This window comes from Trichechus manatus, unplaced genomic scaffold (genome assembly GCF_000243295.1).
Source record: "Trichechus manatus latirostris isolate Lorelei unplaced genomic scaffold, TriManLat1.0 scaffold00046, whole genome shotgun sequence".
Lineage (NCBI taxonomy): Eukaryota > Metazoa > Chordata > Mammalia > Sirenia > Trichechidae > Trichechus > Trichechus manatus.
In genome coordinates, this window is record NW_004443982.1 from 2,654,130 (window position 1) to 2,681,982 (window position 27,853).

Genomic DNA, 27,853 nt, shown 5'->3' on the forward strand with positions numbered 1-27,853 from the left:
AAACTATTGGTTCTGTAAGCCTTCACCTGAAGTACAATAAAAAAAATAAAATTAAAAAGAAAAAAAAAAAGAAAGCAGTGCCAGGAGCAGAGCGTGTCCTTTGGACCGGGGTCCCTGCGCCGAGAAGCTCCTAGTCCAGGGGAACACTGATGAGAAGGCCGAGAGAAAGCCTTCCTCTGGAGCTGACACCCTGAATTTGGACTTTTAGCCTACTTGATTGTGAAGAAATAAATTTCTCTTTGTTAAAGCCGTCCACTTGTGGTATTTCTGTTATAGCAGCACTAGATGACTAAGACATTTGCTTTGTTCTTTTTTTTCTTTTTTTCTGTTTCTTCTCTCTCTCTCCTTTCCTTCCTTCCCTTTCTCCCACCCACCCAGCCATGTGCATGCACCACCCCTGCCCCTTCTTGGGGGGGTCGTGCTGCAAATCTTGGTTAGAGAGCCACTGCGTGTGGCCTCCCCTCGTCTGCGCTGCCATCACCTATCAGCTCCCTCAGTTCCATTTTATTTATTTATTTTCTTATCATTTCTTCTCTCTCTCTCTTCCTTCCTTTCCTTTCTCCCATCTACCCAGCCCCCTGCACCATCCCCAACTTCTTGGCAGGCTGTGTTGTACCACTTGGCTCAAGAGCCTCTGGCACACGGCCTCCCCGCTTCTGTGCCACCCCAACAGGCCGGCTCCGTCAGCACCATATTTTTTATTTCCTTTATCTTTCTCCTTTTCCTTTTCCTTCTCCCTCCCACCTAGGCCCTACACTGCCTCTGCCCCTTTCTGAAGGGCCATGCTGTGCCACGGTGCAAGAGACATCAGCTCGCTGCCACTTCAATTCTGCCCCACCCCCAGCTGCCAGCTTCCCCACCACTATATTTTTTGTTATTGTTGTTGGTTTTATTTATTTATTTATTGTTTGTTTGATTGTTGGCTTCTTCTCACTCTTTCCCCTCTTTCCTTTCCCCTACCCACCTAGCCCCGTGCGCCACCCACAACCCTTCTTGACAGGCCGAGCCACACCACTCAGCTGAACAGCCAGCAGTACGTGGCCACGCCAGGTCTGCCCCGCCCCCACCTGCCAAATCCTACTGCACCACCATTTTATTTAATTTTTATTTATATTTTTACTTCATTGTTTGCTTTTGTTTCTCTCTCTCCTTTTTCTTCTTTCACCCGCCCACTTAGCTCTGCACATCACATCCTCTCCTTTCCTCCTGCCTATGTGTACCATGCTTCGAGTGCCACGGCTCCGAGCAGTACTGACATGGTACCCTGGACCCTGCCCCGCACTGCCCCCCAGCCCCACTGTGCCATCGCCCCAGTTTGTGCTGCAAACTGGTCATCCCTGCCCCTCCACCCTCGTTGGACCTGCCCTGCTGCAACATAGCTAAGTGACCGGACCTGCCCACCTCGACAAGGTGGTGAGAACTATTGTGCCCACAGTCAAGGAAGCAGCAAAACACACCCAGCTCATCTGCCCAGACATAGCCAAATAAAACAAAATAGCAAGATGAAACAATCAAATCTATAATCAATAAATGAAGAAAATAATTCCTGAATGTCCAGAACATAGCATACAATATCAAAACATATAAAACAACAGGAGAGGATGGCTCCAGAAAGCGAACAAAATAAAACACCAGATGACCTTCTGCTAGAAGAAAAGGCACTGGGACTACCTGATAAGGAATTCAAAACTCTAATATTCAGGGTTATACAACAGATGAAGGAAAACACAGACAAAATAAGGAAAAAACAGGAAAAAAATCACTGAAAATACAGACAAAACAATGGAAAAATTCAGGAAAACAATAGAAGAGCAAAATGTCAAAATACATAAACAACTAGAAATCATTAAAAAAATAACAGTTAGAAATCCAAAAGATAAAACAACAAGATTTCAGAAATGGACAGTGCAATAGAAGGTTTTAGAAGCAAATTTGAAACAACAGAAGACAGGATCTGCGAAATTGAAGAGAAATCCTCGTATACCATTTTGTTTGAGGAAAAATCAGAGAAAAGGAAGGAAGAAAAACGAACAAACACTAAGAACGATGTGGGATACAATCAAAAGCAAAATCTGCGTGTGATCAGAGTTCCAGAACAGGAGGAGAAAACGGAAGACATAGAATCACTGAAGATTTGCTGACAGAAAACTTCTCTAATATCATGAAAGATGAAAAGCCAACCATTCAAAATATTCAACGAACCACATACAGGATAGACCCCAAAAGAAAAGCACAAGACGTATCATAATCACACTTGCTAAAACCAAAGACAAATAAAGAATCCAGAGAGCAGCTTGAGAAAAACAAGAAGTCACATACAAGTGGGAAACAATAAGACTAATCTCTGATCACCTGGAAAAAACCATGAAGCCAAGAAGGCAATGGGATGACATGTATAAAATCTGGAAAGAAGAAAACTGACAACCAAGAATAACATATCCTGCAAAACTCTCGCTCAAATATGATGGCAAAATTAGGATATTTCCAAATAAAGAGAAATTAAGGGAACATGTAAAACCCTAACTAAACTTACAAGAATCATTAAAGGGAGTCCTCTAGTTAGAGAACCAACAACATCAGACAACAAACTGAATCTAGCACATAAGACAGCATCAGCCAGATACCAACCTAGATAATGAACTCTCAAGGGTAAAACAAAACTAAAAGATCTACAACAGGGAACCAGACAAGTCAATCTGTAAAGGGCGACAACATCAGAACAATAAAAGAGGGAATAAATGGTGTAGGTATAGAACTTTCAAATGGAGAGGAAGTCATGGCAATATCAAGTAATAAAGGACTGGTTTAAACGTAGGAAGATAGGGGAAATTTCAAGGTAACCACAAAGAAAGTTAACAAATCTACTCATCAAAAAAGAAGAAAAACATAAAGTCTCAGTAAACGCAAAATCTAAAAAAAAAGAAACAAAAAAATCCATAAACAAAAGGAATTCAGCATAGAAGAGTAAGAGGAAAAAAGAAAACATCAGCACCACAAAAAAAAAACTACAAAATGACAGCAATAAACTCACACCTATCAATAATCACACTGAACGTAAATGGCTTAAATGCACCCATAAAGAGACAGAGAGTGACAGAATGGATAAAGAAACAGAACCCATCAATATACTGTCTACAAGACACACCTTAGAAACAAACACATAAATATATTAGAATCAAAGGATGTAATAAATATATCAAGCCAACAGGAACCAAAAAAGAGCAGGAGTGGCAATACAAATCTCAGATAAAATAGAATTTAAAACATAATCCACCATAAAAGACAAGGAAGGACATTATATAATGATTAAAGGGACAATCCACCATGAGGACAGAACCATAATAAATACCTATGCACCCAGTGACAGGGCTCCAAAATACATAAAACAAACTCTAACAGCACTGAAACTGACAGTTCCACAATAATAGCAAGAGACTTCAGCACATCACTCTCCATAAAGACAGAACATCTAGAAAGAAACTCAACAAAGATACAGAAGATCTAAAGGCCACAATCAAACAACTTGACCTCATAGACGTATACAGGACACTCCACCCAACAGCAGCAAAGTACACATTCTTTTCCAATGCACATGGAACATTCTCCAGAATAGACCACATCTTAGGCCATAAAGCAATCCTCAACAAAATCCAAAACAATGAGATAATACAAAGTATCTTCTCTGATCATAACACCATGAAAGTAGAAATTAATAACCGGAAGAGTAAGGAAAAAAATCAAATACAAGGAAACTGAATAATACTTTGCTTAAAAACCAGTGGGTAATAGAAGAAATCAAAGATGGAATAAAAAATTTCCTAGAATTAAACAAGAAGGAAACCACATCATACCAAAACATGTGGGACACAGCAAAGGCAGTGCTCAGAGGTCAATTTATAGCAATAGATGCACACATCAAAAAAGAAGAAATGGATCAAATCAAAACATTAGCTACACAACTCAAACAAATAGAAAGAGAACAGCAAAAAAAGCCCACAACCATGGGAAGAAACGAAATAGTAAAGATCAGAGCAGAAACAAATGAAATAGAGAACAGAAAAACAATAGAAAGAATCAACAAAACTGAAAGTTGGTTCTTTGAAAGGATCAACAAAATCGACATATTGGCCAAATTGATAAAAGAAAAACAAGAGAGGACACAAATAACCCAAAAAAGAAATGAAATGGGGTATGTTACAACAGACCCTACTGAAATAAAATGGTCATAACAGAGTACTATGAAAAACTGTACTCCAACAAATTTGAAAACCTAAAGGAAATGGACAGTTTCTAGAAACATGCTAACTACCTAAACTAACACAAACTAAGGTCAAAATCAGAACAGACCCATAACAAGGGAAAGACTGAAAAGGTAATTTAAAAAATCCCAACAAAAAAAAGCCTTGGCCCAGATGGCTTCACTGGAGAATTCTACCAAACATTCAAACAAAAGCCTGCACCAGTACTACTCAAACTATTTCAGAACATAGAAAAGGAAGGGATACTTATTAATTCATTCTATGAAGTCAGCATAACCCTGATACCAAAACCAGGAAACACCACCACAAAGAAAGTTACAAACCAATATCTCTCATGAATACAGATGCAAAAATTCTCAACAAAATTCTAGCCAATAGCACTCAGCATCATATTAAAAAAATAATACAACACGATCAAGTGGGATTCATACCAGGTATGCAAAGATGGTTCAACATTAGAAGATCAATCAATGTAATCTACCACATAAATAAAACAGAAGAATCACATGATCATTTCAATTGACACAGAAAAGACATTCGATAAAATCCAACACCCATTTCTGATAAAAACTCTCAATAAAACAGATATGGAAGGGAAATTCCTCAACATAATAAAGGGCTATTATACAAAACCAACAGCCAATATCATTCTTAACAGAGAGAAGCTGGAAATACTCCCCCCTGAGAATGACAACAAGATAGGGATGCCCTTTATCACCACTCCTTTTTAACATTGTGCTGGAAGTCCTAGCTAGAGCAATAAGGCAAGAAAAAGAAAAAAAAGGGCAACCAAATTGGTAAGGAAGAAGTAAAATTATCCATATCTGAAGATGATATGATGCTGTACATAGAGAACCCAAAGGACTCCACAAGAAAACTACTGGAACTAATAGAAAGATTCAGCACAGTGGAAGGATACAAGATAAACATACAAAAATCAGTTGGATTCCTATACACCAGTAAAGAGAACTATGAAAAGGAAATCAGCAAAGCAACACCATTTATAACAGCTTCTAAAAAAATAAAATACTTAGGAATAAATCTAACCAGGGAGGTGAAAGACCTATACAAAGAAAACTACAAAACATTACTGCAGGAAACCAAACGACACCTACATAAATGGAAAAACATACCATGCTCACGGACAGGTAGACTCAACATTATGAAAATGTCAATTCTACCCAAAGCAATCTACACATACAGTGTAATCTCGATCCGAATACCAACAGCATTCTTGTTAACAAGATGGAAAAACTGATCATTAACTTTATATGGAAAGGAAAGAGGCCCCAGATAAGTAAATCACTATTGAAGAAAAAGAATAAAGTAGGAGGATTCACACTACCTGACCTCAGAACCTACTATACAGCTACGGTATTCAAAACAGCCTGGTATTGGTATAATGACAGACACATTGACCAATGGAACAGAATTGAGAACCCAGATATAAATCCATCCACCTATGGTCACCTGATCTTTGACAAAGGCCCAAACAGCATTAAATGGGGGAAAAGACAGTCTTATTAACAAATGGTGCTGGCAAAATGGTGCTGTAAAAAAATGAAATAGGATCCATACCTCATACCATACACAAAAACTAATTCAAAATGGATCAAAGACCCAAATATAAAACCAAAAAATATAAAGATCATAGAAGAAAAATAGAGTCAACGCCATAGGCCCTAATAAAGGGCATAAATTATATACAAACTATAACTAACAATACACAAACACCAAAAGATAAGCTAGTTAACTGGGATCTTCTAAAAATTAAACACTTATGCTCATCAAAAGATTTCACCAAAAGAGTATGTAGAGAACCTATGGACTGGGAAAAAAAAATTGGCTATGACAAATCTGACAAAGGTCTAATCTCTAAAATCTATAGGAAAATCCAACCCTCTAAACAAAAAGAAAAATAATTCAATTAAAAAATGGGCAAAGGATATAAACAGTCACTTCACCAAAGAAGACATTCAGGCAGCTAACAGATACATGAGGAAATGCTCTCCATCACTAGCCATTAGATAAATGCAAATCAAAACGACAATGAGATACAATTCTCACTCCAACATCACTGGCATGAATCACAAAAACAGAAAATAACCAATGTTGGAAAGGTTGGGGGAAGCTTGGAACTCTTATGCACTGCTGGTGGGAATGTAAAATGGTACAACCATTTTGGGAAATGACATGGCGCTTCCTTAGAAAGCTAGAAATAGAAATACCATATGATCCAAGAGAAATAAGAGCCATCACATGAATAGACATGTGCATTGCAGCATTATTCACAATAGCAAAAAGACGGAAACAACCTAAGTGCCCATCAACAGATGAATGGATAAACAAACTATGGTACATATACACAACAGAAGATAACACAACAATAAAGGACAATGATGAATCTGCAAAACATCTCACAACATGGATGAATCTGGAAGGCATTATGCTGAGTGAAATAAGCCAATCACAAAAGGACAAATACTGTCTGAGACCACTATTATAAAAACTCATGAAAAGGTTTACACAGAGAAAGAAACAATCTTTGATGGTTACGAGGGAGGGAAGCGGTAGGAAGGGAAAAACACTAACTAGACGATAGATAAGTTGTAACTTTGGTGAAGGGTAATACAATACACAATTTTGGGAAAGTCAGCACAACTTGACCAAGTCAAGGTCATGGAAGCTTCATAGATACATCCAAACTCCCTGAGAGGCCAAATTATCGGACTGAGGGCTAGGGAACATGGTCTCGGGGGACTTCTAGCTCAATTGGCATAGCATAGTTTATAAAGAAAATGTTCTACACATCCTGCTTTGGTGAGTTTTGTCTGGGGTCTTAAAAGCTTCTGAGCAGCCACCTAAGATACTCCACTCGTCCCATCTCGTCTGGAGCAAGGGAGAATGAAGAAAACCAAAGACAAAAGGGAAAGATTAGTCCAAAGGACTAGTGGACCACAACTACCACAGCCTCCACCAGACTGAGTCTAGCACAACTAGATGGTGCCCGGCTACCAACACCTACTGCTTTGACAGGGATCACAATAGAGGGTCCTGGACAGAGCTAGAGACAAATGTAGAATAAAATTCAAACCCACAAAAAAAAAAGACCAGACTTACAGGTCTGACAGAGACCAGAGAAACCCCACCAGTATGGCTCCCAGACACCCTTTTAGCTCAGTACTGAAGTCACTCCTGAGGTTCACCCTTCAGCCAAAGATTAGACAGGCCCATAAAACAAAATGAGACTAAACGGGCACACTGGCTCAGGGGCAGGGATGAGAAGGCAGAAGGGGACAGGAAAGCTGGTAACGGGGAACCCAACTTTGAGAAGGAGATAGTGTTGACATGTCGTGGGGTTGGCAACCAATGTCACAAAACAATATGTGTATTATTTGTTTAACGAGAAACTAATTTGCTCTATAAACCTTCATCTAAAGTATAATAAATAAAAAGAAACCTAACTACAGAATGGGATAATATATTTGTAAGTCACATATCAAAGGATTTGTATCCAAAATATGTAAAGAACTCTCATAACTTGACACTCATAAAATAAACAATCCAATTTAAAAACAGGTAAAAGACTTAAACAGACATCTCCAAAAGGATATACGGATGACAAACAAGTATGATATTCAACATCATTAGCCGTTGAGGAAATGCAAACTAAAACCACAATAAGATTCCTGTATCACCTATTAGAATGGCTAAAACATAAAAAGCACAATATCAAGTGCTAGCAAGGATGCAGAGCAATTGGAACTCTCATACACTGCTGGTGAAAACATAAGATGATGCAGCTACTCTGGAAAAGTTTGACAGTTTCTCATTAAGTTAAACATACACTTACATGACCCAGCATTCCCACTCCTGGATATTAATATTGGTATCAAAAATTTACATTTACATAAAAATCTTTAATTGAATGTTTATAGCAATTCTTCTCATAGTCATCAAAAACTGGAAACAAACGAAATGTCCTTCCACAGGTGAATGGGTAAACAAACTGGTGCATCCATACCATGGTACAGATACTACTCAGCAATAAAAAGGAACTAACTAGATACATGCAACAACTTAGATGGATCTAAAGGGAATTACGATGAATAAAAAAAGTCAATCTCAAAAGGTTACATACTGTATAATTCCATTAATATTACATTTGTGACATGACAAAATTATAGAGATGGAGGACAAATAAGTTGTTGCCATGGATGGGGAGGTGCAGGAGGGAGGTGGCTGTGGCTATAAAAGAGTAACACAAGGGATCCCTGTGGTGATGGAAAATTCTGTATCTTAACTGCGTAATGTTGATCACACAAATATACACATGATAAAATTGCATGGACTAAACACATACATACACACACACACACAAATGATTCCATGTAAAACTGGTGAAATCTAAGTAAGGTCTGTGGATTATACTACTGTCAATTTCCTGATTGTGATAGTATACTACAGTCACGCAAGATGTTACTATTGGAGGAAACTGGGTGAAGGGTACACAGGACCTCTTTGTACTATTTTTTGAAACTTCTTGTGTATCTATTATTTCAAAACAAATGTTTTAAAAAATCATAGATATATATACCAAAAATTGTCAAGTTTACTGTCTGATTATATAAAAATATAAAAATTTAAGTTATAAAAATCTTGCCCCCTAGATTATAAACCTTGAAGGCAGAAATCATGGCTTATTCAGCTCTCTTATACTCAGCAAATGCTTACCATGTTTGGCAACTGGAGGTACTGAATGAAAAACTCATAAAACGAATTCTAATTCCTTAAGGCAGCAGTTGTCAGTCTTACCTGTACCTCCACCAACCAGTCCACAAGAATGGCCCTCATGTCACTGTTGATGTCAGTTTGTCTGTTCATGTATTTTTTAAGTATGAATTTTTCCTGGGAGGAATGAGAAAGGAATGTTAATGAATAAACTCTTCTAGGAGTTTGAAAACTGTAACTTAACATAACTAACTTCTCCTTCGTGATGCTAACTCATTATTTCCAGCTGGTGCCAGACAGGGACAAGATCAAAGTATTTTTTTCAGACATGTTTCAGTTATCCTTGGGAAATAGACACACATGGTATTCAAGTGCCAGAGTGAATATTGAGAAGTCCAGAGGGAATATGAGCAGGTACACACCTATGGCTATGAATGAATGCCAAAAAGGTTCTGTCCCTTCTTTGCAATGCAATCTAAAGTATAGTATTATGCTTTGTACAGAAGTGCTTCCCAAACTTTAACATGCATATGCACCACTTGGGGATCTTGTAAAAATGCAGATTCTGATATAGAAGGTCTGGGGTGGCACTAGGTTTCTGCATTTCTAACAAGATCCCAAGTGAAACCCATACTGCTGAGCTAAGGCCCACATTTTTAGAATAGCAAAGTTGCCTCTTACTTCCTCCAAAGTATACTAGAAAAAGCAAGGGCTCTGGAGTCAGACAGATAATTGCTCTCTCTCTAAAGACTAGATATCCACTCTCTTTTCTTATATACATGGCTTGCTAAAATTCTGACTGGCAGTTAGACTTGGTCCCATCTGTTCCATTAAGAGAGACAGAAGAAAATTTGGAATTGATGAATATTAGTGGTAAAGCAGATTGGCAGATTCAAAAGAGAAAGAAAATTTCACTAGGTTGGAGAGTTGAAACAAAGGGTATGATTTTACATATGATGCCAGAAACTTGCATAGAGAAGGAAAAAGAAGATCTCTGACAGCAGCCACTCAGAAAGAGGCCACCTGACCATTTTTGTGTCAGATATTGCCTCCTCAGTAGAGGTACAGTCTTATAGTCTTCAAGGTAATTAGACTTTAGTCCAAATCCCAGCTCCACCACATATTAGTTGTGTGACTTTGGGCAGTTTCCCTTATCTGTAAAAGAGAGATAACAGGAATATCTACCATCATGAAGTTATTGGGAGAATTAAACAAAATAATGTCTATAAATCCCTTAGCACAATATCCAACTCACAGTAAGTTACCAGTAGATGTTAGCTGTTGCTATTATTATTTTCATCATTATTATTACCTTCTCTCTCAATTTGCATGCTGAAGGAGATGAAGTGACAAAGAAATGAGAACCAGAAAGCACTGGCTCTCCAAGTCACCTACATACCTCTCTCTCCTTCATGTAACTGAATATATCCTTGGCATATATTGAGTTGAAAAATGGATCACTGTGGTCCTTGTCAATATCCTCTAGTGAGGTCATCTGCTTGGAAATCACCAAAAAGACATATTAGGAGAAGAAAGATTCCAAGGAAGGCTTAGCACATGTACATCAAGGATGACATCTTTCTCCCCACTTTTTTCTTCTGCTAAGGTTCCTCCAGCTTCATACATCCTGGATCGTAACAGAGCATCCCTTGGCCCTGCAATCCTTATACTATCTAGTGATCAAGGAATACCTACCTAGTCCTCCTTGTACATGCCTATTCTGCCCTAAGAACCAGGCACCCTTTTTACAGCAAGCTCAAGACTCTTCAAGAAAGACATTCTTGTTTTACTATTTCAGTTTATGTCAACTGTCTTCTTGCCCACTGCCATCGAGTCAATTCTGATTCACAGAGACCCTATAGGACAAAGTAGAACTGCCCCATAGGGTTTCCAAGGCTGTAGTCTTTACAAGAAGCAGACTGACACATCTTTCTCCTGCGGAGCGGCTGGTGGATTCAAACCACCAACCTTTCGGTTAGCAACCGAGTGCTTTAACCTCTGCGCCACCATGGCTCCTGTCTTCTTAAGTCCTTCTTATGTCCCAATGCTTTGACCTGACCCAATTCATCTTCTCAGTAGCCTTCTCCTCCCTCCCTTTGCCAAGGTTGTTTTGCCTACCACAGGGGTATTTCTCCTGGGTGCCAAATCTCATCCCCTCATTCTACTAATTTACAACTTAAAGACTACCTTCTTGGGAGATGCCCCTTTGAACTTTACCCACCTTAGACTGAAGCCCACTGTGATGAAGATTTTATTCAGGCAGTTTCCTGAATAAAATTTTCTAACCAATACTAGAACGCCCATATATATATATATATAAATATATACGTTTGTGTATATGTCTACATGCATATGTGTATATATATCGTATGTATTTGTATATATAAGCATATAACTCATATAATATTTATTACATTGTATGAGTTATCATCTTATGTATCAGTCTCCCTCACTAACTACATTTATTAGTCTTTATCAGCACCAGGCAGCTGGTAAAATGCTGGTTGAAATTAATATTGTTTGAAGACTCATGATTTGCAATTATTTAAGAGATGGTCTGACAATTAATACTGAGGGTATCTAACCACATTCCCTTCACTCTGGAGGTAACAAGCAGCTATTTAGGAGACTCTTTCTCAATGGAGGTAATAAAAGAGCCATTAAGGATATTTCTGGAGTAAGTTCTATGCCAATCAGGAGTAAAAAACTTCTTCAAAACAAACTTAAGAGAAAAATGCCAAAAATCCTGGTAAATTTATCCCATATAGTGGGTAACCTCAGTTTGCAAAAGGTGAGAAGCGATGATTCCATATTATCCACCATTAGATAGAACCATAAGTAAACCCAAGAAATATCCACTCTGTTGCTGGGTAGAGAGACCTCCCATAACTTACTATATATAGTTCAATTGCTTAGGAAAGCAAAAAAATCTCTTTGCTAGCATCCACCTCCAGAACAACAAAGAATACTTCACCTAATTTAAGGTACAGAAAAAGAGAGAATACCTCTTTCTGTGTTCTCTTGCCCTGAGGTGAGAAAGATTTATTAGAACTGGATTCACACACACTGAACTTGCTGGGAGTACTGGACTTGCCCACACTGGACATGGTGGCAGTGCTGGACTCGCCTGTTCTGGATTCAGTGGCAGTGCTGGACATACGTGGGTTTGTCTCAACTTGGAAGGTCAAGAGTGCTTTGAGAAAGATGTCTTCCTTGGTGGTGGGATTTTCTTGCAAGGGCAAAGACTCCTTGAAGGAAAACTCCTCCGCAGTGGTGGGTTTCTCATTCAAAGCTAATATGTCCTTGGAAAAGAATGCCTCACTGATAGCAGGCTTCTCCTGCAAGGCCAAAGCCTCCTTGAAGAGGGCCCCCTTCTCAATGATGGGCTTCTCCTGCAAGGTCAATGGCTTCTTGGAGAGGGCCACCTTCTCAATGCTGGGCTTCGCCTGCAAGGCCAAGTGCTCTTTGAAGTAAGCCTCTTTGTCAATAGTGAGATCCTTGAGGAGGGCTTCCTTCTCAATGCTGGGCTTCTCCTGTAACGTCAGGGGCTCCTTGAAGTGAGCCTCTGTATAAATAGTGGTCTCTTTGAGTAGGGATTCCTTCTCAAAAGTGGGCTTCGCCTGCAAGTCCAAGGGCTCCTTAAGGATTGCCTCCTCAATGCTGGGATTATCCTGCAAGATCAAAGGCTCCTTGAAGAGGGCCTCCTTCTCAATGCTGGGTATCTCTTGGAAGGCCTTTGGCTGCTTAGGAAAAGACTTCTCGTCATTGGTGGTGTTCTCTTGTAAGACCAACCAATTCTTTAAGAGAAACACTTCCCCCTGAGCAGTGGGCTTCTTCTTTAAAGATAATTGCCTCTCTATGCTTGTTGCCACCTCATCAGAAGGCTCTTTCTTGAGGTCCAATGGTGTCTTAAAAAGGGACATCTCTTCAGTGGTGGTTTTCTCCTGCAAGGTCAACAGTTTCTGCAAGAAGGATTTCTCTTTGGTGTCAGTTTTCTCAGGCAAAGCCACTGGTTGCAGGAAGAGTGAGTCTTCTTTGTTGGTAGAATTATTTTGTAATGATAACGGTTTGTGGAAGAGAAATTCCTCCACCATGGTGGACTTTTCCTCCATAGCTAATGGCTCCTTAATTAGGAACTCCTCTTCAGAGGTGATCTCCTCTTGTAAGGCCAACAGCTTCTTCAAGGACTCCTCTTTGATAGCAGTCTTCTCCTGCAAGAACAAAACCTTCTGGAAGAGAGACTCGTTTTTGTTGCTAAGTTTCTCATGTAATAAAAATGGCTCCTGAAAGAGGAATTCCTCCTCGATGGTTGGCTTCTCCTTCAAGGTCGATGGTTCCTTAATATATGATTCTTCTTCACTGGTTGTTTTCTCCTGCAAGGCCAATTGTTTCTCTGAGAGAGACACCTCCTCCAGAAAGGTGTGCTTCTCTTGCAATGCAGATGGATCCTGGAAGAGGGACTCCTCCTCAGTTGTAGGCTCTTTCTTAAAGGACAATGGCTTCTTAAAGAGTGACTCCTCTTCAGAGGCAGTCTTGTGCAACACTAGTGGCTTCTTTAAGAACATCTTCCCCTGAGTGATTTGTTTCTTCTTTAAATATGATGGTGTCTTGGTGATGGTTGTCTCCTCAGTTGTGGGATTCTTCCTAAATAACATCAGCTCCATAAAGAAGGAATCCTTTTCTTTGACAAACATATCCTGCAAGTCCAACAATTCTTGCCAGATGGGTATCTTCCCCTGAGTGGTGTACTTTTTCTTTTTTAACGACAACAGCTTCTTGGTGGGGGTTGCCTCCGTGGTGGTATGTTTCTTCCTAAAGGAATCTGGCTTCATAACAAAGAAATTTTCACTATCAATATTCTCCTGGGATGCCCACGGCTTCTTCAAGATGGACCCTTCCCCCTGAGTGGTCTGCTTCTCTTGCAATGCAGATGGCTGCTGGAAAAGGGACTCCTCAATGATAGGCTTGTTCTTAAAAAACAATGGCTCCTCAATGACTGACTTTTCTTCAGAGATGATCTTCTGCAGTATTAGTGGTTTCTTCAAGTGGGACATCTTTCCTTGAGTAGTGCACTTATTCTTTAAAGATGATGGTTTCATGGTGAGGGTTGCTGCCTCAACGGTGCACCTCTTAAAAGCCAAAGGCTCCTTAAAAAGTGACTCCTCCTCAATGGGAGTCTTTTGTAAGACCAAGGACTTCTTCAAGACGGACATGTCCCCCTCAGTGGTGTGCTTCTCTTGTAATGCAGATGGGTCCTGGAAGAGGAATTCCTCAGCGGTAGGCTTTTTCTTAAAGGACAATGGCTCCTTAAAGAGTGACTTCTCTTCATAGGTGATCTTCTGCAATACTAGTCGCTTCTTCAAGCAGGACATCTTCCCCTGAGTGTTATGCTTCTTCTTTTTTAAAGATAACAGCTTCTTGGTGGGGGTTGCCTCCTCAGTTTTAGGCTTCTTCATAAAGTTCACTGGCTCCATAAAGAAGGACTCCTCTTCAATGTTGATTCTCTCCTGCAAGGCCAACAACTCCTCCCAGAAAGACTGCTTCCCCTGATGTGTGCATATCTTCTTCTTTAAGGATAATGCCCTCTTGGTGATGGCTGCCTCTTCAGTTTTATGCTTCTTCCTTAAAGTCATTGGCACCATAACAAACTCATCTTCATTGTCAGCCTCCTCATGCAAGGATAATGACTTTTTCAAGAGGGGCATCTCCCCCTGATTTGTGCACTTTTTAAAAAATAATGGTCTCTTGGTGAGGGTTGTCTCCTCAGTAGTGGGATCCTCTTTTAAAACTAACAACTTTTTGAAAAGAGATGCCCCCTCAGTAGTGGGTGTTTTGGAGATGGTAGATATCTCGAGAATGAACGGTTCCTCCATAATGTTTGATACCGAGGTGGTAGAGGCTATGACTGGTAATGGTTCCAGCTTATGCCTGTAAAGAAGACAATGCTTGGGTAAGAAGAATGTAATTCCTAGAATTCTCACCTACTATCTCATTGGAAATATGCACAGAAGAGACATTTTGTTGCTATATTTACTAACGGTATGGAAGGGGAAATGGCTTCAAGTCCAAGAGACAGATTAGAATGTAAAAATCAATAGGTGCCACGGTGAATCAAGTAAATAGCACGCTGTATAGTTTCCATGGTCTAGGTCCCTACACTTCTGAAAATTTTCTTCTGAAATTCATGTATGCTTTCTCATATGTTTTATTACCTTTATTTATATACAAACACTTTTATATATATATACACATCTGTGTATATGTCTACATGTATATGTGTATATATAGTGTATGTATTTGTATATATAAGCATATAACTCATACAATATTTATTACATTGTATGAGTTATCATCTTATGTATCAGTCTCCCTCACTAACTACATTTATTAGTCTTTATCTATCAGCACCAGGCAGCTGGTAAAATGCTGGTTGAAATCAATATTGTTTGAAGGCTCATGATTTGCAATTATTTAAAAGATGGTCTGACAATTAATACTGAGAGTATCTAACCACATTCCCTTCACTCTGGCGGTAACAAGCAGCTATTTAGGAGACTCCTTCTCAATGGAGATAATAAAAGAACCAAAAAATAAATTTGTTTAGAAATTTCAGATGCAAGCCTTTGTTTTGAATAAGATTTCATGTCCAACTAGGGTGACTGACCTATCACGGCCAAATCACTGGAAGACTAGAAATCAGAATAAGAAAAGAAGTGGATTAAAGCCAAGTATAGTTACTAATCTGAATAAGAATAAGTACCTCAAAAGGCCTAGCATGACCAGATAGATTCCAAGTCCCTCCTGGTGAAAACTTTTGGAGGTAGGTGGTCTTCAGATGGTACAGTTATGATCAAGAGCATACATTCTGGAACTAGACTGTCTGGATTCAAATACCGGCTCCTCCACTTACAGGCTGGGTGACCCTGGGCAAGTTAACTCTCTGTGCCTCAGTTTTTTCATCTATAAAATGGAGATTATAACAGTACCTCCTTCATAGGCTTGCCATAAAGATTCAATAAATTAATATACATAAAACACTTAATAAAACAATTAATACTTAATTGTATATCAATAAATTACATAATTTAGATGAAATGGACAAATTCCTAGGAAGACACAAACTACTGAAAATGATCCAAGAAGAAATAGAAAATCTGAATAGATCTATAACAAATAAAGTAATTAAATCAGCAATCGAAAAACTGCCCACAAAGAAAGTCCCGGCCCACAGAGTTTCACAAGAGAATTCTATCAAACATTTAAAGAAGAATTAATATCAATTCCTTATGAATTCTCCAAAAAAAAAGAGGAAGAGGGAACAGTTCCCAACTTATTCTATGAGGTCTCTATTATCCTGATACCAAAAACAGACAAAGACATTACAAGAAAACTACAGACTGATATCTCTTATGAATATAGATGCAAAAATCCCAAAAAAAAATACCAGCAAACAGAGTCTAGCAACATATAAAAGGATTATACACCATGAATCAGTGGGATTTCTCCCAGGAAATTGAGGTTGATTTAACATCCAAAAATCAAATAATGTAATATACCATATCAATAAAATAAAAAACAAAAACCACAGGATTATCTCAATAAATCCAGAAAAAGCATTTGACAAAATACAACACCTTTTTCATGGGGGGAAAAAAAAAACACTCTTCAAACTAGGAACAGAAAGGAGATTTCTCAACCTGATAAAGGGCATCATGAAAAACCCTGAGCTAGCATATTTAATGGTAAACAAATGATGCTTCTCCCCAAAATAAGGAAAAAGACAAAATGACTGCTTTCATCTCTACTATTCAGCAACATACTATGCTATTCAACAACATACTAGAAGTTCCAGCCAGGGCAATTAGGTAAGAAAATGAAATAAAAGTCATCCAGATTGGAAAGGAAGAAGTAAAATTATCTCTACTCACATATGACATTATCTTCTATACAGAAAATCTTAAAGAATCCATACAAAAACTATTAGAATAAATAAATGAGCTCAATGTTGCAAGATACAAAAATCAATTGTATTTCTATACATCTGCAATGAACAACCTGAATATGAAATTAAGGAAACAAGTCCATATTTACAATAGCATTAAATGTAATTAAATGCTTAGCAATAAATTTAACAAAGGAAGTACAAAACTTATACTCTGAAGCTATAAAACAATGTTGAAACAAAGTAAAAAAGATCTAAATAAATGAAAAGATATCCCGTGTTCATAGATTGGAAGGCTTAATACTGCTAAAATGACAATACTCTTCAAATTGATCTACGGATTCAAGGCAATTTTTATAAGAATCCCAGCCGGCTATTTGTAGAAAAGGAAAAGGTGATTCTAAAATTTATATGGAATTGCAATGAACCCAGAGTAGCCAAAACAATCTTGAAAAAGAAGAACAAATTTGGAGAAGTGATACTTCTCAATTTCAAAACTTACTATAAAGCATCGGTAATCAAGACAGTGTACACTGGTATACAGACAGATGTATACATAAACAGAATTAAATTTAGGGTCCAGAAATAAACCTTCAAGTTTATTTAAATTAGGGTGAATTGATTTTTCACAAGGGTGCCAAAGCAATTAAGTGGGGGAAACAATAGTCTTTTCAACAAATGGTGCTGGGACAACTGGATATCCACATGAAAAACTGATCAAATATCTAAACATAAAACTTTCAGAAGAAAATGTAGGGGTAAATCTTTGTAACCTTGGATTTGGCGATGGTTTCTCAGATACAACACCAAAAGCATAAGCAACAAAAGAAAAACAGATAAACTGAACTTCATCAAAATTAAAACCACTCATGCTTCAAAGGACACTATCAAGAAAATTAAAGGACAACACAGAGAATGAATGAAAATATTTACAAATCATATATCCAGCCAGAAACCTGTATCAAGAATATAGAAAGAACTTACAACTCAATAACAAAAAGATCAATAATACAGTTTTAAAAATCAGTAAATGATCTGAATAGACATTTCTCCAAAGATACACAAATGACCAATAAACACATGAAAGATACTTAACATCATTAGTCACTGAGGACTTGCAAATCAAAACCACAAGGAGATGCAAATCAAACCACAATGAGATACTATATCACTCCCACTAGGATGGCTAAGATTTAAAAAAAAAAAAAACAGAAAACAACAACTGTTGGTGAGGATGTGGGGAAATTGGAACCCTCACCCACTGCTGATAGGAATGCAAGATAATACAGCTGTTACGGAAAACAGTGTGGCAGTGCCTCAAAAAACTAAAAATAGAACTACCATTTAATCCAGCAATTCCACTCCTAGGCATATACACAAAAGACTTGAAAGCAAAGACTCAGAAACTTGTACACCAATGTTCATTGCAGCATTATTCGCAATAGCCAAAAGATGGAAACAACTTAAATGCCCGTAACAGATGAATGGATAAACAAAATGTAGTATGTACATACAATGGAATACTACTCAGCCAATAAGAAAAATGAAGTCTTGATACATGTTACTATATGGATGGAGCTAGAAGATACTATGCTGAGTGAAGTCAGTCAGTCACATAAGGATGAATATTGTATGACCTCACTTATATAAAAGACGAGAAAATACAAATGTATAAAGAACAAAATTTATTAGTGGCTACCAGCAAAGGGAAGGAGAGGAAACAGGGGGTTAATAGTGATGGAAATATCGCATTGACTAAGGGTAGGATTGCACAGCCGATTATTGTAATTGCCATCAGTAAGTTGTACAGCTATAAAAAGTTGAATTGGAAAAAGTTGTGTGATAGATTTACAACAAAAAAAGAAAGAGTAGCTGCTGAGGCTGATTATATACCACCAAAAACATCATGGGATTTGGTTTCTTGGTTTGGAGGTTTAGGGTCATGGTTTCATGGGACATCCCAGTTAACTGGCCTAATAACATGCTTAGTGCCTCTGTTCTACCTCCTAGTTCAATGAGTACTGTCTGGGGTCTTAAAAGCTTGCAAGTGGCCATCCAAGGCACAACAGTTGGTCTCTATTTGCTGGAACAACAGAGGAAAAGAGGGTCAGGAATAGGAGGAGGATATAAAATATGTGGATAATTGCCTCCATGAACAACTGTCTCCTTTGCAATGAGACCAGAAGAACTGGATGGTGCCTGGCTACCATTACTGAACATTCTGATCAAAGATTCCATAGAATAATCTTGATCAAAACGGGGAAAATGCAGAACAAATTTTCAAATTCTCATGGACTCCAGACTTCCTGGAGCCATGAAGGTTGGATGAACCCCTGAAACTATTGCCCTGAGATAATCTTTAAACTTTAAATAAAAAATATCCCCTGAAGTCTTCTCAAAACCAAGTAATAGTTTAGCTTAACTAGTAAAAAGTGTCTGCCCTAAGTATTATACTCTTCTACGAACTACCTATATGGGATCAAATTGACAACAGCAACTCAAAAGATTAGTTAGGAATCTTAGGGGGCAGTGAATTTATGTTAATGCAGGAGAAACAACTCAGAAAAGGAGGGTGAGAATGGTTACACAACTTAAAGAATATAATCAATGTCACTAAATGGTACATGTAGAAATTTGAATTGGTGTATGTTTTGCTGTGTATTTCTCAACAATAATAAATAAAACTATATATTAAAAAAAAGAAATCAAATGACATACTGCACTGGGCAAATCTGCTGCAAAAGACCTCTTTAAAGTGTTGAAAAGCAAAGATATCACTTTGAGGACTAAGCCACACCTGACCCAAGCCATGGTATTTTCAATTGCCTCATATCCATATGAATGCTTGTGGTGTGATTAATTACTTTTATGTGTGGCTTTTCTAGCCATGGTCTTGTAATTCCCACTCAGGTTGTTAATTTGAAACAGTGTAGGATACCTGGTGGATGAAAGGAGATTACTGCCTTGATTAAAGACATGCTAAAGGCTGGAGTATCAGTGCCAACAAATTCTCTGTATAACAGTCCTGCATGGCCCATGTAAAAGGCAGATAGCTCAGTGAGGCCGACAGTAGACTACTGAGGCCTAAATAGTGCCACCTGTGGCTTTGTGCATAGGGTCGCTATGAGTCGGAACCGACTCGACGGCACCTAACAACAACAACAACTTGTGGCTTCAGCTGTTCCAAACATGGTATCAATGGTGGCTAACGGAGATTGGTACTCAGTGAGTGATCTTGCAAATGCCTTTTTCTCCATACCAATCTCAGAAAAGAGCCAGACGCAGTTTGCTTTCACACGGGAAGGATCTCAGCTTACTTTCACTATATTGCCACAGGGTTACCTGAATTCACCAGCTTACTGTCATAGTTTTGTTTAGAAGAGACTTGGACTTGGTGTGGATCTCACGTACAATGATAAAATTACATTGACAATATTATGTTAATATCAACACTGAAGAACAGGCTAGGGCTGATCTGCATACAGTGGTGGCCCACATGACCAACAGAGGCTGGTTTATAAATCCAGCAAAAATCCACAGCCCTGCCCAAACAGTGAAATTCTTGGGAAAAACTTGGGCAGGAGCCACCTGTGACATTCCACAGGCAACTAAGGATAAGTTGTTGTCGCTACCTACCCCCAAGACTAAGCAGGAGGCCCTACGTTTGGTTGGTTTATTTGGATTTTGGAGAACACATATTTCACTTCTGGGAATATTGCTGGCCCCCATCCATAAAACCACTTGCGAGAAAACTGCATTTGAATGGGGGCCAGAGCAACAGCAGGCTATGTCTGAATTACAAAATGCGGTTTCACTTTCCCTGCCTTTAGGCCCTTATGGTCCACATTCAGACATGATTTTGGAGGTGTCTGCCACACGTGCTTATGCAGACTGGAGCTTATGGCAAAAACCTGAGAATGCTGCCCTACGGCAACCACTGGGATTCTTGGACTAGAAAGTTTCCAGATGCTGCAGCATGAGACACGCCATTTAAAAGGCAGTTACTTGCCTGTTGTTGGGTGTTGATTGAGACTGCCTCAATGACAGAGGGACATAAAATCATCATGAGACCTGAAATACCTATAATGTCTTGGGTGACGTCAGAAAAACACTCTAATAAGGAAGGCAGTGCCCCAAATAGTTCCATAATGAAATGGAAATAGTTCATACAAGAACAAGCTACTGAGGGAATGCAGAGAGGCACACACCATACCCACAAGCAGGTAGCCTCTTTTCCCATAGGTCCTACCCTAGAACTACCTGAGAAGCTACCAGAGCCCATTGCTACATGGACAGTGCCCTATGAACAACTTTCTGCTGATCAGCAGAAGGCTGCTGGGTTTACATATGGCAGTTCCAGGGGACATGGACAACATGTGATGTGGAAAGCTGCTGCATTATGACCAGCAGACGGAAAGACTGATCGAAGAAGGTAAACAGGTCAGCTCAACGGGCTGAACTGCATGCTGTTTTCCTAGCTGTGATGGAAGAACTGTGCAATGGTGAGAGCCCACATGTTTGGATTTTTGTCGATTCATGGGCAGTGGCCAACAGCCTGGCTATATGGTCAGGCAAATGGGCGATGGAAAATTGGACTATTAAGGGGACACACGTGTGGGGCATGAACATATGGAAAGCACTCTGGAAACTTACAGGGCACATCACAGTAGGGCATGTCGATGCCCATCAGAAAAACCTTCTTCCTGGATCGGAAGGCGATTGGAATCAGCAAATGGACCTGTTGGTATGCTCACTTGAGGTGGCCAATTTGGGTCCATGAAATGAGCGGACAGGGGGTGCTGAAGTAATGCAGAGATGGGCTGAATCTAGACACAATCCCCTTGCACCCTCTCAGGCACAAAATGCCAGTAAGGACTGCTCTGTCCCCCAGCAAGAAAGGCAGAGGTTGTAGATTGCAATGGTGCAGATTCCCAGGGGAAAAGGCCCTGCACATAGCTGGCAAGTTGATTATATTGGACCAATGACACCGGTGGCACCAGGTGGCCAAATGTGGGCCCTCACAGGAATAGATACTTACTCTGGACTGGGTATTACATATCCTGGGACAGAGGCAAATATCAAAAATACCATTAAGGGACTGGAACAAAAGATACTGTACCAATTTAGGCCACCAAGTTATATTTCATCAGACCAAGGAACATACTTTACAGCCCAGAGGGTGCAGCAATGGGCCAAGAAACATCATATTAAATGGACATAACACATTGCACACCACCCTCAGAGTAATGGTTTGATAGAGAATTGGAATGAGCAGTTGAAACATTTGTTATCCAAAGCAGAGGGAGACAAAGGCATAAAAGGCTGGCTCACACATCTTCCCGAGTGTTTGCTTACGTTCAACATGAGGGGGACAAATGGAGGATTACCACTGGACAGATTCTTCCGTTTCTCTGGGGGATCTGGGGAAGAGGGGGTGAGGGAGGATGCTGGTGCCACTGTACAGTTCTTCCCCATGTCACCTAAAATTGTTTTTTTTCCTGCCGGATGCTGTGGTTCCAGGACCAGGGATGCAGCTGTGGATGCCAGAAGCCAGGATGATCCTTAAGCAAGAGACTGTAACTATACCCTGAACTTGTATGCCAGAATTCCCAAGGGACTGATGGGATGGACTGTACTTTCCCCCCATCTGGCAAAATTGGGGTTGACAGTGAATACTGCCGTACTGCCTAGTGGGTGAGATAGCACCCTAGTGTTGTACCTATGTAACCCTTCCCAACATGAGTGGGAGTGGACTGAAGGGGAAGCACTTGCTAACTGGCCTTGTGACCAGCAATCTGGACTAGCACAGCAGCTGAACCTGATGTTCCTTCCCAAGGTGGAAAAATCTGGGCAAAAATAAACGACAAAAGGAAGGAAAGAGAAATAATAGCTAAAGGTAAAGGAATGAATAAATGGATTATGCAGAGGAGGAAACCTAACATCATGCTGATACCTCAAGAGGGACTCAGCAAGGGAATAATCTTCTCTCAGTTGAATTTTGTCAGAGGCCAGAAAGGGTGAAGATGACTTTTGGAGAATCTGACCAGATCAGATGGAAACCTGAAGCAGACCTGAACAGCTGGTACCTGACTAAACTCACCCTTTGGACTCTTTGCCCTACTGAAGGACTAATTGTTAATGACTGTTTTGGACTGGTATAATGATTGGGCGGGGGAAGTTATCTTCCAAATACGGAAGAACCATGCCTAGAAAAGCCAGGGGGTAGCCTGCAGTGCAGTTAATTACTTTTGTGTGTGGCCTTTCTAGCCATGGTCTTGTAACTCTCACCCAAGTGATTGTGTGATAGTGTAATTGTGGCCTACCGATGGGATTGGTCAGTTTTGCCTTAAGAGACAGCCAATTCTAGAGCAGAGAGGGAGAGCCCACCACCACCAAAGAAGGAGAGACACATGGCAGAGACTGGCAGGAGATGGCGCAGTAGGCTTCCCAGCCCATGGAGCAAGAAAGCTGAGTGCCTTTGGGCAGAGACTGAGGGCCAGGGAGAAGTCTATGCCTGACCTACGAATTTGGGACTTGTCAGCCTCCACAACCATTGAGCCATTTCCTTTATATGGTTTGTGAGTTCTGTGAGATGTTACAGTGAATTAGGAAACTCAAAAACACAAAGGAGAGTACTGAGGCAAGAGGGAGTAGTTGATGTTAGAGATGATGGAGTAGTACAGCAGCCTAGAAAAGTTAGACATTTGGGACATCTTTAACCTCCACCTCATAGGAATTAGCTTTGTGCTGATCCTTATAAAAGAAATTATTCGTTTAATACTGGACAATGAATAAGAACAAAGAATAAATGCATTTAAATTATGGTGTTGGTAAAGAATAGTGAATATACCATGGACTGCTGTCATGGATTGAATCGTGTCCCCAAAAAAATATGTGTATCAATTTGGCTAGGCCATGATTCCCAGTGTTGTGTGGTTGTCCTCCATTTTGTGATTGTAATTTTACATTAAAGAGGATTACGGTGGGATTGTAACACCACCCTAACCCAGGTCACATCCCTGATCCAATGTAAAGGGAGTTTCCCTGGGGTGTGGCCTGTACCACTTTTTATCTCTTGTAAGAGATAAAAGGAAAGGGAAGCAAGTTGAGAGTGGGGACCTCATACCATCAAGAAAGCAGTGCTGGGAGCAGAGCGTGTCCTTTGGACCGGGGTCCCTCCGCAGAGAAGCTCCTAGTCCGGGGGAAAACCGAAGAGAAGAAGGCCGACAGAGAGAAAAAGCCTTCCCCTGGAGCTGACGCCCTGAATTTGGACTTTTAGCATACTTTGACTGTGAAGAAATAAACTTCTCTTCGTTAAAACCATCCACTTGTGGTATTTCTGTTATAGCAGCACTAGATGACTAAGACAACTGCCAAAAGAACGAACAAACCTGTCTTGGAAGAAGTACAGCCAGAATGCTCCCTAGAAGCAAGGGTGGCAAGACTTCATCTGACTTACTTTGGACATTATTAGGAAGACCAGTCTCTGGAGAAGGACATCCATGCTTGGTAAAATAGAGGGTGACAAAAAAGAGGAAGATCCTCAACAAGATGGACTGATGCAGTGTCTGCAACAATGGGTCAAACATAACAACATCTGTGAGGATGGGGCAGGACTGGGCAGCATTTAGTTCTGTTGTACGTAGGGTCGCAATAAGTTGGAACTGAGTCAACCGCACCTGACAACAACAGCAGCCTTTCAAGAGGACCCAAAGATAATGGTAGTTTATGGGATGCGCTCTGCTTTTAGCATAGTAACAGGGATTATTATGTTTTTATTTTTATTTTTTTATTAATTTAACCTGTTGTTGTGTGCTGTTGAGTCTATTCTGACTCATAGTGATCCTACAGTATGGAGTAGAACTGCCCCATGGGGTTTCCTGGGCTGCGGTCTTTCTGGGAGCAGATTTTCAGGTTTTTGCTCCTGCAGAGCCACTGGTGGGTTCCAGCCGCCCACCTTTCAGTTAGCAGCCGAGCACTTAACCATTGTGCCACCAGGGCTCCTATCAATATAACCTACTATCAATTCTCACTGGCTACTATCCCCAGGATTATGTTTCTAAAATTCAAATCTGATTATATTGCTCCTCTGTCTTAAAATCTTTAAACCGCTTCCTGATGCCTAAAGTAGTAATCTAGATTTTTTTGAACATTCATTCCTAATATATATACACCTACTCCTTACTTATTGACTATCTCATTATTTTACACTTAACATTTACAACAATAGTAAAAAAAAAATCTACTGTCTCACTATTTTGCACATTAACGAGGTGGCGGGCATGGCGGCAATAGCTGCAGAGCATTCCCTCCCTGAGATCCTTCGAAGATGGTCTCCAGGTGGCCTCTGGGAAGCTGGGCCGCACTGCCCCATGCCCTCCAATCCCTCCTACTGGTAGGGGCACTGTGTCCAGCTGCTGAGCAGGGCTGGCCTCGTCCATGGCCATGGCCTACAGACAAAGGCACAGGCAGCACCAAGCCAGCAGACACCTGTTCTAGGTTCCTAGCTCTTATGCAGCCTGAGGCCCTCCACCTCAAAATTGCTGTGGGGTGGGAAGCGATGAAAGAAAAAGGCATCCTACAGGGTGTTTAGAAGAAACCGTACAAGTTTAATGACATCTCAAAGTGAGCCGAACTGGGCCCGAAGCCTCCGCCGCCTCGGTGGGGCTAGGTGCACGGCCAGGCTCCCAATGCCCTCGCAGGAAGACCTGAGCCCCGGTGACTCATCAGGCCCAGGGGGGCAGAGTAGGCTCCAGAATGGTGAACACAGGGCTTGCAGGGGTGAGGGTGGAGCCTTGGAGGTAGCTCCACAAGGGAAGCTCTGACTCAGCACAGGAGGAAGGTGAAGTGGTTAAGCCGTGGACCCTGCAGTCACACAGCCCAGCTTTATCCACCTTTGTCTCCTCCAAGCCTCCTTCTCCTCAGAGGAATAATCTATAACTGGACTCGTCACAATGATGACTATATCAGTAAATCTCAAAAACCAAACCCGCTGTCATCAAGTCGGTTCTGACTCACAGCAACCCTATACGACAGAGTAGAACTACCCCATAGGGTTTCCAAGGAGAGGATGGTGGATTTGAATCTCCACCTTTTGGTTAACAGCCAAGCTCTTAACCACTGCACCACCAGGGTCCCCAGTAAATCTTAGCTTTTATTATTTCTATGATCATGTTTTCTAAATAAAAAAAAAATTAGACAAATGGATGGTCTGAAAACAGGAAAAAAAAATCTCCCATTTCTGCATAATGCTGATTTTCACATAATAACCTGGTCTTTGGCACCTAACCATGTCAACAAGTGAGGAGTGGGTGTATGTCTTTGTTTTAAGCTGGGTTCTCTAGAAGAGCAAAAACCAGTGAAGTGTGTATATATATATATAAATATATTTAGAGATTTATGTCAAGGAAATGGCTCACACAGTTGTGGAGGCTGGCAAGCCCCAAATCCGTGGGTCAGGCATCAGGCTGGAGGCTTCTCCTGACTCACATGGTTACAGGGGCTGACGAACCCAAAATCGGCAGGTCAGTCAGAAGGCTGCGGGCTCATGGGGTTGCAGGAGCTGGCAAATCCCAAGATCTGCAGGTCAGGCAGAAGGCTGCTGGCTCACATCCCAAGAACCATAGGTCAGAGGATGACGAGTTGGATGCAGAATCCACAGCATGTGAGCTTTGCCAGAACATCCATATGTACTGGATGCAGGCCATATTCCCAAGGAAATTCCCTCTTCAATTGATTGGCGGCTCACATCAGATCATAAAATGGGGGATGAACTACATCAGATCACAAAATGGAGGATTATTCTATCATTACATAACTGCCAAACTATATCATTACATAACTGCCAAACCACTGAGAATCATGGCCCAGCCAAGTTAACACACAACCTTAACCATCACAGTCTTTATTTAAAAATGATGAGCTTACTTACTACTTTACTAATCTACTATGTACATTAAAAGTAGAAAAATAAAAAGATGAAATGAGAAAAAAACACAATGAGATGCTACTTCACACCTACTAGAATAACCATAATTTTAAAAACAGAAAACAGCAAGTGTTGGCAGAAAGGTGGAGAGATTGGAACCTTCATACTTTGCTGGTGAGAATGTAAAATGGTGCAACCACTGTGGAAAACAACTTGACAATTCCCCAATAAGTTCAACATAGAATTACCATATAACCCAGCAATTCCCCTCCTAGGTATATACCCAAAAGAATTAAAAACAAGTGTTCAAACAAAAACTTGTACACAGATGTCCATAGCAGCACTATTCACAGTAGTTAAACGTAGACACGAGTCAAATGTCCATCAACTGATGAATGGATAAACGAGACGTGGTATATCCATACAACGGAATATTATTCAGCAATAAAAGAGAACGAAGTACTGATAGATGCTACAACATAGATAAGCCTTGAAAACATTATGCTGAGTGAAAAGAAAAAAAAAGTTGCCATTGAATCCATACGACTCATGGCAACCCCATGTGTGAAAGAAGCCAGTCACAAACGACCACACTATTATACAATTCCATTTATACGAAACGTCCAGAATAGGCAAATCTACGGAGACAGTAAATAGATTAGCGGTTATCTAGGGCTGGGGTAATGAGAGGACTGAGGTTTTTCTTTTTTTTTGGTGAGGGGTGATAAAAATGTTCTAAAATTGATTGTGGTGATGGTTGCACAACTCTGTGAATACATTAAAAGCCACTGAACTGTATGATTTAAATGAATGAATTGTATGGTATGTGAATTATATCTCAATAAAGCTGTTAACAAAAAAGCCACTTAGAGTGATGTAAGATTATAGTGACCTCTCAATAAATGTTAGCTATTACTAATTCCAGTCCTATTATTAGCGCAGACTCCAGTAAATCCTGAATGAAGGGAAGAAAGGTTTTGGCATTTTATGAAG

The 27,853-nt window shown here is 40.1% G+C and overlaps 1 protein-coding gene across 7 annotated transcripts in view; it reads right to left on the reverse strand.

Annotated features, from left to right (window-relative positions):
• CCNB3 (cyclin B3) overlaps positions 1–27,853 on the reverse strand; it is a 165,821-nt gene that overhangs the window by 43,409 nt on the left and 94,559 nt on the right. For 6 of the 7 annotated variants that reach the window (XM_023731851.1, XM_023731853.1, XM_023731852.1 and 3 more), the window contains 3 exons: positions 11,996–14,918; positions 10,390–10,488; positions 9,075–9,167 (listed from right to left, as the gene is read on the reverse strand). In XM_023731851.1, the coding sequence (XP_023587619.1) occupies positions 9,075–9,167; positions 10,390–10,488; positions 11,996–14,918 (3,115 nt within the window). The remainder of the gene's footprint in view (positions 1–9,074; positions 9,168–10,389; positions 10,489–11,995; positions 14,919–27,853) is intronic. The other variant, XM_023731850.1, reaches the window with a different exon arrangement.